General features: G+C 39.5%; 1 protein-coding gene across 1 annotated transcript; it reads right to left on the bottom strand.

Annotated features, from left to right (window-relative positions):
- Positions 1–2710: 2710 nt before the first annotated feature.
- PNSB5 (NAD(P)H dehydrogenase 18) lies at positions 2711–5893 on the bottom strand. Its single transcript, XM_086492222.1, has 6 exons — positions 5738–5893; positions 5484–5652; positions 4541–4604; positions 3394–3456; positions 3189–3247; positions 2711–3104 (listed from the first exon to the last, which is right to left on the bottom strand). The coding sequence occupies exons 1-6, from the start codon at positions 5821–5823 to the stop codon at positions 2913–2915; spliced, it is 633 nt and encodes a 210-aa protein (XP_086348348.1). The 5' UTR covers positions 5824–5893; the 3' UTR covers positions 2711–2912.
- Between the last annotated feature and the right edge of the window lie 6972 nt (positions 5894–12865).

Raw genomic sequence — 12865 nt, 5'->3', positions numbered from 1 at the left:
CTCTACATACGCACTAAGTCACTCACCATCTAAGGATCATATCCTCGGCAACGGCGCCAATGTTAGCGGGTCGCCGCAACGGACGTCTGTAGCATAGCTTTCTAGCACTAACATAATGTCAATACTCAAGGAAAGTGACTTGGATGGGGCACAGAGACTCTATGAGATCGTCAATCTCTTGAAGTGAACCTTAACAAGCAAACACAACAACTCTACAAGAAAACCAACACTCAATGATCAGGGAAATCTGCCTAAAACCTTTCTCACATCTTTAGGTCATCACGCCATTTCGGCACTAGAACGGACTTGAAATGCAACGAAACTTTAGGAGGAGGTCTAGGACACCTAGGGGCACTATCGTAGCAAGTCTGGTCACAATCCGACAAGGTACCAAAATCACGATCCATCATGAAAAAGGTTCTGAAAACAGCATCAGATCTATCCAGAACTGTCGTCCTTTGGTTTAAGAACACTCTCCTATGGTCAAAACAACTAAAAACAACGATTTAAGCACTCAAATCTGCAATTAATGCTCACAGACACATAGTCACGACCCACAACAAAACTGACAATGCTTACACTTAATTTAAAGAGCAAAGAGAGAGGAACACAATGCAAGTTTTGGATTTGAAAACAGATTACCCAATCATTAACTGCGATGATATAACTCTAGAATGTGCTAACCATTTAAATCTTACCTCTTAAGTATATTTTTTAAGTTACAAAATTGTGTAGGCTCTCATGGTTTAGCCGTTTTGAGGTAAATTTTACTAACCGTGGTTTGTTTTTTTAAATATCGATTTTTTTTTAGAGATAGTTTGATTGTTGGGTATTTTATGAAAAGATCCCGATTTATTTATTTTTTTGGCACAATAGTTATGAAGTACTCAAGGTATCTTGCTGACAGAGCTACAAGAAAGATTTGTAAACATACATTTTTTTTATATTTGCAATAAAATTGACTCTACGAGACTCAAAAAATTTGGTGAAATGAACCACTTGGATCGAAATGGGTGGTGGCCTTCAGATCGTAACTTATCCTATGTAAATAAATTACTGAAAAGTCCTTTAAACATTAGGGTAATTATATAATCTTATTTAAAACTTATTAATCTGACTTGGATCTAAAAAGAGCGATAATCTTTTTTGATCTCAGGTCAAAAACAAAAGATTAAGAAGAACTAAAACATATCTTAAAGCTACCTATTTGGACATTAGTTCTTGGAACGTCGCTCCCGTTCCTTTGACTCCTCTACATCCACCACATGCATCAATGCAAAACTTGTTTGTGCATTCCTTTTTCATTTCGTATACATCACAACTTGTGGTATAAAAAATTTTCCTCTTTCAATACATGGTCATTTTCCACTTCGCTTATTCAATCCTTCAAAGCATTCAAGTCCACAAGAGAGATTTATATATTTTCCTCTACTTGAGATACAAACAATATACTTGATGCAATTCTCAATGAAAAAAACGCTTAGTGTGTCATTCTCCATCGTAAGTGTCTGTAAGTCTTTACCTTGTTTTCGATCTCACATCATACCAAGTATGCCATAATCATGGTATTTGGTGTCACTGGTTAGAGCAACTGTCACCATCACCATAATTAGAAGTTTTTGGATCGTTTTCTACAATGGTTGTGAAGCTTGTTGAAGGAGAACCTTTACGAGTGCTGGAACACATTGTATACTAGAGATGAGATTCGACTTTCCCATACCTATTACCTTTAAAATGCTAGTGCAAAAAAACCTTGGATTGATTTATTTATTTTATCATGCAAATCGGAGTTTGGATAAATAAGTTATGATTAAAATAGTGAAGTGTTGTCTACCAAGTAAAAAAATGATTTTGTGTGTGTGTGTGTGTGTGTGTGTGTGTGTGAGAGAGAGAGAGAGAGAGAGAGAGAGAGAGAGGAGGAGAAGAAGCAGAGTTTTAACGTCGTAGGGAACTATCCCCAAAGACCTTAAAATCTAGAGAGAGAGAGAGAGAGAGAGAGAGAGAGAGAGAGATGGCAGATGCTACAATCACCTCATCGATCTTATGAAGAGATGGATGTGGCCAGAGAGAGAGAGAGAGAGAGAGAGAGAGAGAGAGAGAGAGCAATATGCCTACTATTCAAGTTGCCCAAGCGAGAGAGAGAGAGAGAGAGAGAGAGAGAGAGAGAGAGTTTTAACGTTGTAGGAAACTATCCCAAGAGACCTTAAAGATCTAACCGACGAGGAGTTGAACTCAAGACCTATTATTCAAGAGGGAAATGGCATAACCAAACTACCACACTTGGGGGGGGGAGAGAGAGAGAGAGAGAGAGAGAGAGAGAGAGATGCTTATTTGTGTATCAAGCACCTGCAACAAACATGCCAATACAATCTACAATTAAACACCAAAGTTTGATGATAGCTTTTGCACTCATGTATAACAAAAGAAGGGAAAGGGACGATCACTACTCGGAATTAGAGAGGTTACTATGGTAAGGATAAAGCCATGATTGAACCCTTGTGAAGTATGAAATCTAGTGGTGCAGCTTCTCCTTCTCTCTCTCTCTCTCTCTCTCTCTCTCTCTCTCTCTCTCTCTCTCTCTCTCTCTCTCTCTCTCTCTCTCTCTCTCGCCCTTGGATTGCATGTAATAATGACAGATGTTCATCTTTAAATAAGCGATGAAATAATCGTACAAAGTTAGAAATTCCATTGAATGCACTGCAAAATCAGCTCCTTAAGCCTTGCCAGTCTCAAGTTATGAGAATAATCAATATTTCTGATCTACAATGCTTCAAGCACCAATAATTCAACCTCCATTAACTTGATGGAGTGATTAAACAGACATATATGCAAACGCTTTTACCACATTATTTACAACCACCACACTAAGTACTCAACAAGAAGCTACACATACATTTTATACAAACGTATCTTTAGTAAAGAGAGATTTTGCTTGCTTCTTGCTCTTGCAGACTGGTTTCGCTTGCTTGCTGTTCTTGCAGCCTTTTCTTCCTACGCTCCATGTAGATCTCAGGCGGAAACTCGTGATCGAGGTCTGGCTTGTCCATCTCTATTCCGATAAATGCAAAAATAAATAGAACTGCTGCAAGAAAGATGTATTCCACCTGCATGAACAAAATGTGGTAAAGCGAAAAGCAAAAACAAAGCTTTTCTATGACGAAAATATTGCGGCACATGTACATGCTTACCTGGACACCGTACCAAACCATCAAGTAAAAAACGGGCAAAGATCCCCATCCTAAGTAAGCTGCAACATGACATTTCTTAATTAAAATTCCCATTTTAAGACAAGGTTGTTTTCAAATCAAACAATCCAATCTCATCCTTATCACACTGGAGTAGAATGCAAATCCATTGCCAGCAGCAAAATGGGCTATCACATGAAATTACTACCTTGAAAGCCAGTAGGTCCGCCAGCTTCAATGAATGGCTCTTTAAAAGCTTCCAATACATTAACTGTAGTCAAAAGAGATAGTCAGGGTGTTAAAACCATAGCGGCGTTCGAATTTATTTGAAATGATAATCAGACCTTTGAAAAGTTCGACAAAATTGGAGTTTAAAATCAGGTCTCATACCTGACCCTGCTTGGGTTTCCTTCCCAATGATCATTTATTCATAATTCATTCTAGTGCATATTGTTATATATTGTCATGAAAATGCTACTCGCTTGCAAATATTCAATGGTTAGTTGGACTTGAATGCTACAAAATGTTTCAGAAATGGTGAGAAATTAGGGATTTGAAGTGGGCGCGGGCACAAATCAAACTCATTGCATACTTTCAACCGCATCTGTGTTTGATGTTTCATTGGTGTTGGAAAAAACTATGGTTAAAATGGGCAAAACCCTTGTAAATCTGCTTTCACGTGTGTCGCATGTGTGGTGCGTGGGGGCACCAGTGTTAGACTTCCACACCACGCCTATGCAGAATCTTTTTTGTAAAACCAAACAGAAAGTTGCATCCACTAAACCTCTGCCCTTGACACCTCCATACTAATCAACTCCTACTACAGATGACGCTTGGTTGCACCCATTGTTGGTAGCGGAGTAAGCATGCCAACTATTGGCAAACAGTTTCGCAAGTTGCACCATGGCCTCTCCAAGTAGTCCCAAGCATGGACAGCTTTCCAATAAACCAATCAGTGCTCTCCTTTTAGCATAGCAACAAGGGATGCCCATTTTTGGGGCTTCCCGTCCCCACCATCGTCCCATTCCCCCGTCTCAGCACCGTCCCCTTCTTTAAAACCTCTCTGATGGAGATTCCCCTCTAAGTCCCGTCCCCGTTCCCCGTCCTACCTGTTTGGGATGCGTCCCATGTTACAATCCTTTTAGAGGCTTCCAAGAAACTCCCACTTTTCTGTCAAATTACAATCTGCGATCAGACTACAAGCAAACTCACAGACTTGACCACCCTGCTAAGCTTAAATTAGGGCAGGTCCTTCAGAATGACTTGAAGGATAGAAGGTTATTATGCCACCTTCTCTCGCCCACAAAATATGTGATAACTTCTAGAAAACAGACAATCAATACATGCAGCCTTACTGTTTGCATCTTCTCCATGGTACATATGGTGTCCATCTGCAATGCCATAGGGGAAAAAATCCTCCTGCAAAAATAGCCAATCAGCTTGTATGAAAATGCCTGCAAAAACTAGAAGCAAGCTTCCAAAAATTCACGCATACATATATATAAAATTATGTATGTGTATGTGTAAATGTATGCCCACAGTGTATATGTATGCAGAAGATGATTACCAGAAACGTTTTGGCAGAACGTTTACCAAAAATGTATATGCATATGCAAAAGCGTATGCGTACATGTATGCCAAAGTTGTATATGTAAGCTTGATGTATACCAAAAATGTACACGCATATCTATCTGGCATATATTTATACAAGCATGCATGGACACATGACCTACACACACCAACATCCATGTAAGGTCCTTAACATGTCACCTTGCCAAATAAAAAGTGACTGAGTATGAAATATGGACCCTGTGAAGTCAATCTAGCTATGGATGAGGCTCCATAGCTAGGGTAACAATATGATTATAGTGAAAGGCCTTATACAGGCAAGAGTGAGGGCTTTCCATAAGGGGGATCAAGCCCAACACCTTGACTTGATTCAAGATATCATAGGAATGTGCACACACACCCACCCACCCACCAGATAAACGAAAAGAAACAAAAGTTTACAAAAGAGTTCAATTCTCGCAAATTACTTAGAAAATGCTAAAATTTGCAACTCAATTGAGAATGTGCTTAAGGGCTCTAGGCTGAAGTTTTAGGCGTGTACAAATACGCTAGCTATGAAGCCTCACCACCATCGTTTTCCATAGCTATGGAGCTTCAACTTTGATATTGTCTGTCTTAACTTCATTAGTGCAATTCCGAGCTAGGTTTGCCAATCGGCTGCGTTGTTATCTACTTTTGAAGTTTTCTTGTGCAGCACTGACATGCCCAGAAAAGTAGTATGAGTCTTACCTCGCCCTCTCCTGCTGTTCTTGTGTCGTAGTCTAGATCGTCATCAATCTCGGGGAGGTCCGGTTCGATGCCAAAGATCTTCGTGGCGTGCAAAGAGCCTCCGCGGGTGCCCTTGGTTGTGAAGCGTCCTGTCAAGCAGAGTCGCGCAGCAAGACTCAAAGAGGGAAGCCTGCTCAAACCCACATGCGCACACATACATACAATCAGAGTCCCAATGCAGCCCTCCTGCAACAAAATGGAGAACATGCGCCTACCTAGCTGGTGATGGGTCGTGGCTGAAGGGCGTCTTTACGAGTAGAGCGATGTTCGTGGCTATGGCGTGAACACTGCTACTCGCCATTCCTTTCCACTCAGCCTAACATCTGATCTAGTCTAGATATTCTATTAAAAGTGAAACAGTTTGTTTTTCTTTTCTTTTTGGGGGTGCTTTTTGGCACCACCCTAGCTTTTTTTTTTTCGGGAAAATTACCAAAATACCCCTCTGATTTGTGGAAATTCCCAAAATACCCTTCAAATTTCAAAAATTCCCAATATACCCCTCATATATTGTCAAAAATTCCCAAAATACCCCTGGTTGTGAGAGTAAATTTATCCAAAAATTAAAAAAATTATCGCTTTTCATAAGAAGATTGATTGTCTATGAATACAAGATACTAAAACTAGAATTTGAGCTGGTTATGTAGGCTTTGGAGATGAATTGCTTCATTAATTTTAGACATAATTGTCTTTCTTTGGGAGGTAATTTGTGACAAATTATATGCTAAACACTAAAAAACGGATATACATTGTCAAAAAAGAATAAAGATTAGGAAATCGTGAACAATCTAGCTAAAATAGATACAAGGGTATTTTGGGAATTTCCACAAATTAGAGGGGTATTTTGGTAATTTTCCCTTTTTTTTCCAAACCTTGCCATGTGAATGGAAAGACATAGAGCGGGTTCACACTGTTTACACTCGTGGGTGGTCATGAGTTTCGGGCAATCCAGTTATATATGTTCCCCATGTGTCTAGATCGAACGGTTCTGCACGCTTGAGGTTGTGTGCTCAAGGCTTTGCCCACAATTCTGTAAAGTGCATGAAATGTGGGGGTGTCCAAGGTGGAGAGACCACCTGAAGGAAAGGCAAGTCTGGAAGACCCATATGATATTCTGAACGAATTTTGTTTTGCCATGTCCTCTCTACACCCTTGTAATTCCTCTCGAGTGGGCAATCTGAACCCTCCCATAGTAAGAGGCCTCTCTCTCTCTCTCTCTCTCTCTCTCTCTCTCTCTCTCTCTCTCTCTCTCTCTCTCTCTCTCCCGAAAGGTAGTGCCATAGTCTCGACAAGGAGACGACTTGTTTATGTTGACAAGCCCAAAGCTACAATCCCATTGTCCCACCTACAAATTTGGAATCTACCTCTTATTTTTTTAAGCTTGAACGTAAGTAGAGTGCTTCGTTAGCCGTGTTTGTATATTGGATTGAAGCTAGGAAAAATAAAATAGAGATTTTTTGTGTGTTTTTTACCATGTTTGGTATACAGATCAAGAAAAACATCCTAAAGCATTACAAGTTTTTCTGTAATGCCATAGGCTTTCATGATGCAAGAATAGGTCATTGCATCTAGATTGAGGTCCTCTTTGCATCCATTGATTAGACTAACCCCTCGCCTCTAGCACCTAGCCTAACATTACTCCCCCCTTGGAGAAGTGTTTTCATCCTTGAAAACAAAAGTGAAAAATTTCTTCATAAGAATACTAATGTTTTCTCAAGTGGCACATTCTTTAGGTCTATCTTTCCACTTGACTAGTGGAAAGATAGACATGTGCGTCGACTAGTGCTTGTCGACGCACATGATGATGTGTACATAGATCATGATAGTCAAGAATACACTCAGGTTGGTTGGAGGTTCAATAAAATGACCAAAATATGCTGGTCAATGACATTGTCGTCCCTATGCAAGCATTTACGTAAATGACTTACATGAAATATTGGATGAATAGGAGAATGCACATGTAATAAGAGTTTGTAGGCCATAACTCCAACTCGCTTGAGTAATTTAAAAAACCTACAATATCTCAAAGATAATCTAGGTGTTGGCCAAAACTTCACACTTTTTGAATGCCTTGGCACACGTAAAATTACCTCTTTCCCTTCTGTGAAGGTAATTTACCGACGTTTCTCATAAGTATACTTTTTGTATTGATCTTGCACTTGTCGAACATTTTGACGAGCAAGTCTCAGCATTTCCATGTGGTCTAGGGGAAAATCCTTGACCTGCTAAAGTTTCTTGGTTGCCAACCCCACCGTAACTAGTGACCTAGGTTGAGAACCATACATAAGCATGAAAGGACTAAAACTAGTTGTCACATGCTTGGCACCATTGTAAGCAAACTCTAGGATAGGGAGATAATCTTCCTAGGCTAATTATTTTTTGCTAACATATGCTCTTAGAATATCCTCTAGCACTTGATTAACACGTTCAGTCTGACCAATTGTTTCAGGATGATCTGCATTACAAATGTTGAGTTGTGTCACCAATCGTTTGAACACAGCCCTCCAAAAATGACTGTTAGACTTGGGATCACGACGATCACTCACAATAAATAACTTAGCTAACTCTAGAGTTTTAATTGTGGATTTGGTTGGAATAAACTTGCAAAGTTTACTCAACTGATCTACAACTACCCATAGCGAGTCATGACCTCATATAGTGGTTGGTAAACCCACAATGAAATCCAAAGAGACACTTTCCCATTTACCATTAGGAATCTCCAATGGTGGATGCAAGACACCTCCTGCTTTCAAGCACTCTGCTTTATTCACTTGACATTTTTGGCAATGTAAGACATAGTCTTGAACATACTTGTGTAAACCTGGCCAGTAAAACTATCATCTATGAGTACTGTCATCTATGAGTGCGTACGTTTCCTTTATACGTGGGCGTCCTACACTAGGACTATCATGACATTTATAAAGAATTTGGTGTTGAATATTTGCATCCTTTAGTACACAAACTCTCCTCTTGTGGAGCAGGTACCCATCATCTATGGAAAATTTCTTCCAACTTTGTAGCTCATCACTTGAAAGAGGAGAACTGGCTATGGAGGTTAAAGACTCACTACCAACATTGGAGTGAGAAGGATCCCTCATTTTCTCATGGCTCCACAACTTGGAGTATGTTTCATCATGCTTATATTTTCCCTTTAGAGATTCCAAAAACTATGTGACAAGAAGAGAGTTGATCTTAGGCATACAACTAAGAGCATCATGTACCACATTGTATCGTCCTTTACGATATCAAAGTTTTTCATCATACTCTTGAAGAATCTCAATCCACATGGCCTTTGGACCCTTCAAATCTGTTTATTGTGTAGACCATTTTATACTTTCATGGTTAAACACAATTTTCATGGTTAAACACAATCTCGGGGGGTTCACTGTTCAATACCCCCCTATATAACGTGCGTTCGCGGGGTTTTAAGAAAACCCCTCTTTTAACATGTCTGAATGAATAAAATGATCCCTTTTTTTTGGAAAATTTTCCAAAACTGAATATAATAGCCCCTTATTTTAATGTATCCCTATTAAATTGCCTAAAATTTTTGCATTTTAAAACCCCTCCTATCAAACTCATGATATACCCTAACGTGATTACATAGTGCACCCCCCGAGAACACAATCTCAAACTAAGCTTCATATAAATAATGTAGCCACGTTTTTAAAGCAGGCAGTATTGCATAGAGTTCTCTTTTGTAAGCAGAATAATTATGCTTGCATAATCAAGCTTCTTACTCACAAATGCAATTGGCCTTCCCTCTTATCGAAGGAATGCTCCAATAGCATGATTACTAGCATCCATTTCTAACACAAATGGTTTCATAGGGCCCACAATAGCTAAAATACAAGTTGTAGCTAATGCATCCTTGATAGCATTGAAAGTTTTTTGTTGGGCTTCTCCCTACTAAAAGGTTTTCCCCTTGGTTTTTAGTTGGTCCGTCATCGTAACAATAATATAAGCATAATTTTTGACAAATCGTCGGTAAAAACTTGCAGATCCGAAGAAAATTTGCAACTCTTCCAAATTTTTGGAAGAGGCCATCTCCTAATGGCATTCACTTTGCATTTATCCATATGTAGCTTGACAACTGATATATTTGGCACATATAACTTATTTCGATGTAACAATTCAAACACATGCTTCAGATGTTGTAAGTGCTCTTCCTCAAAGGCACTATACACTAGAATGTCATCGAGGAAAACAATAACAAACTTGCCCAAATATGGTTTAAAGACATTGTTCATGAGCATCACGAAAGTAGCTAGTGCATTGGTTAACCCAAAGGGCATAAACAAAAACTCAGCACGGGTGAGCTTATCAAATAACTCATCCACTCTTAGAAATGGATACTTGTTCTTAGCAATAACCACGTTCAGTCCATAGTAATCTGCGCACATACGCATACTACCGCCGTTTTTCTTCACCAACAAGATAGGAGAGGTGCATGCCAAAGAACTGGGTTGTATAAACCCTCTAATAAGTATAGTGAGCAATCTGACATTTCACCTTAGTAGCCTCAAAATGACTCATTTTTTATGGTGGTTTACTTATGGGCTTATTGTCTGTAACCACGTTTATGCCTGCAATCACGTTGTTGGAAAAACAAGAGCAAGGGACACCTCTATAGCAATGTCTCCCAATAACGCTCAAGACACAAGATCAGCACCACAAACGGTATCAAAATAACCTCAACAAAACCACAGCTCAAAGACAAGTGATCTCTTGGGAATTTACCAGCACACATCCACCCAAAAGACCACCATGAAAATTAAGAAGCACTTACCCTGGCATGGACTTATAGCACGCGCCGACCAATGCACTTGAGAGAAAGAGATTCCACCTTCACCAAATAACTATTCAAAAACACAATTTTGAAGTATACACACATCTCCAAACAAGAGAGCTTCCACAAACTACCATACACCAAACTGCCTGCAAGATGCCATATCCTGTGCGCTGTGGGAAATAGACTGTATCTCCCAAACCACAAGTCCAAAAGGGATGCTTTCAAGCCTAAAAATTTCTCTGCATTTTCTAAAACAAAATCTTTGAAGACCACAAATTTCAATTTTATGTACCTTTATGTGCAAAATTGGCACGAACAGCAAGCTGACATGGCCCGACTACGCGTAGGAAGGCTAGTCGAGGGCAAAAAACTGCATCCAAAAGCATCAAGAAGACACCACGACCCAAAACCTGCAAATTTCTGATATTTGATTGAACTGTTTTTAGTTTGTACATGAGTTTTTGTTATATACAAATCTCCCTTCAAAAAACCCACTCACGGGCACTTACAGTAGCCCAACAGTTGTCACTGGACTAGCCACTTGCAGTGCATGTACATGTGCTAGCTAAAGCAAGCTAAAAACCCCACAAAAAGAAAGCCCACACACACTTTTCACATCAGTTTTCATGTCCGTATGTACAAATTTACAAAAAACGGGGTTCTCAAAATGCGCGCAACAACGTCTATGTCATGCAACCACAACTATGCTTGCAAGCATGTCTATAGTACGCGTTGGCAGTAACCCTGATGGAAAATATTTTAGCAATATTTGTTTCTTTTGGTGAGAGAGAAGTAGCCATATTTGAAAGCAAAGAGGTAGAAGAAGCATTGAGGAATTCTCATTTAAAACATTATCAATATTTGACAAGTGAGTAACAACAAAACAGTTCTTCTATTTCATCTTGAGAAGAAAGCTTCATAAGCTCTCGATTGTACAAATAAGTGGTGAGGAAGGAACATCCTTCTCCCCCGATAGTAGCATATACTTGCCATTGAATTCAAACATCAAACTATTATGCTCATAGCTATGTTTTAATGATGACCCTAACCCATATAACCACTCCTGACTAAGGACCACATTTGCTAGATCCATAATCATGACTTGGAAATTCAAGGATGTGTGATATGCTTGAATCTCTTGCAGTACATCCTCTACTTGCACCTTAGCTTCATGACTGTCAACAATCATCGCTATCTTGTAACGGTGGGAACTAGGAGTTTGGGGCAAATTGAGTAGTTTCACTAACTTATAGTTAATGAAATTGTGTGAAGCCCCATCATCTACCAAGATTCTCACCTTGTGACCTTGGATAAGCCCATGCATACACACTAGCTCGTGTGGACCAAAGGTCGGCTTCCACATTGAGGTTGTGAACACGACTCTCACCCATGCTCTCAATGCACCCAAAACCCGGGTTACAAGCAGCAAAATGTATGCGTGAGGCTTGGCCTCTCACCATGAAAGCTGCAAGAAGAGACTCCCTTAACCAAGAAAATCCCCACACACACTCAAGAGATCAAGCTTTGGCTATGGCACATAGAAAATCGTCATCCTCTTCATCCTCACTCTCTCCCTCACCTTCCATGGATATGGCAAGAAAGCACGTAGAGAAGAGAGAAGCAAGAGTTGTGCCAATGCAAGAGAGTTTGAAAGATTCGTGAGAGAGGTTGATAATGGAAGAGAGAGGTTCCAACTTCCTCAACCACCCTTCACACGCCTCCTCTCCTTTCCCTTTTCTTTCTTGATATTCAAATTTTGAAATGAGTACAATATTGGCTAAGGTCTTTGACCTTTCATTTTGCACCTAAAAAAGAACTCCTAAAACCCTTCAATTTTTGAGATACACATGTACATGTTGGACATGGCATTTTACACTTTGCGGACCGCTAAATATGCCAAGCTAGTTTACATCACATTTTACAATGGAAAGATCAATTTTATGAATGGTTGTAGCCAAAATGCTAATCGTTTGTCGATGTAGTGTATAAAATTGTGCCAAAGTGCACAAAATACTGGGCGTCATCATTTCTCCCACACTTGAATGCGAAGTGTCCTCACGAGCAAGCTTGATGAAGAATGCACTGTTCAGCTTCACTTTGTTGAACATCACTCTAACCCAAACTCACATATCACTCATCTCCCACACTTAACTCAAAGACACATCTCTTACTCACACTCTCACACAATAACTCACACTTCTTCTCTCACACCGTCTCTCACACTCAGTTAAACTAACGCCCACAAAATGATAGGGTTCCCTCACCAACCCAACACACAAAAACACACCACTCCCAAATGAGAAACGAATGAGACAACCCACATTGAAGCCCAAAAATTCCCAAAATAAAGATATTATAGTAAAGCTCACCCTCATAAATGATATTACTTAGAAGCACTCCACCCCAATATTTATAGTATATGTATCTCTCAAATAAAAAGGATTATTATTGATTAAAGTGAAAATAAAACAAAAAAAACTTGGATTTTATTTAATTTTTTTACGTTTTCTGAAGGCAAAAGCTTGACCTTGATTTTGTTTGTGGTAAGATACCT

The sequence above is a fragment of the Adiantum capillus-veneris genome, chromosome 20 (assembly GCF_014529385.1).
Source record: "Adiantum capillus-veneris isolate H3 chromosome 20, ASM1452938v2, whole genome shotgun sequence".
NCBI classification, from domain to species: domain Eukaryota; kingdom Viridiplantae; phylum Streptophyta; class Polypodiopsida; order Polypodiales; family Pteridaceae; genus Adiantum; species Adiantum capillus-veneris.
This window is presented reverse-complemented; position numbering and strand designations above follow the sequence as displayed.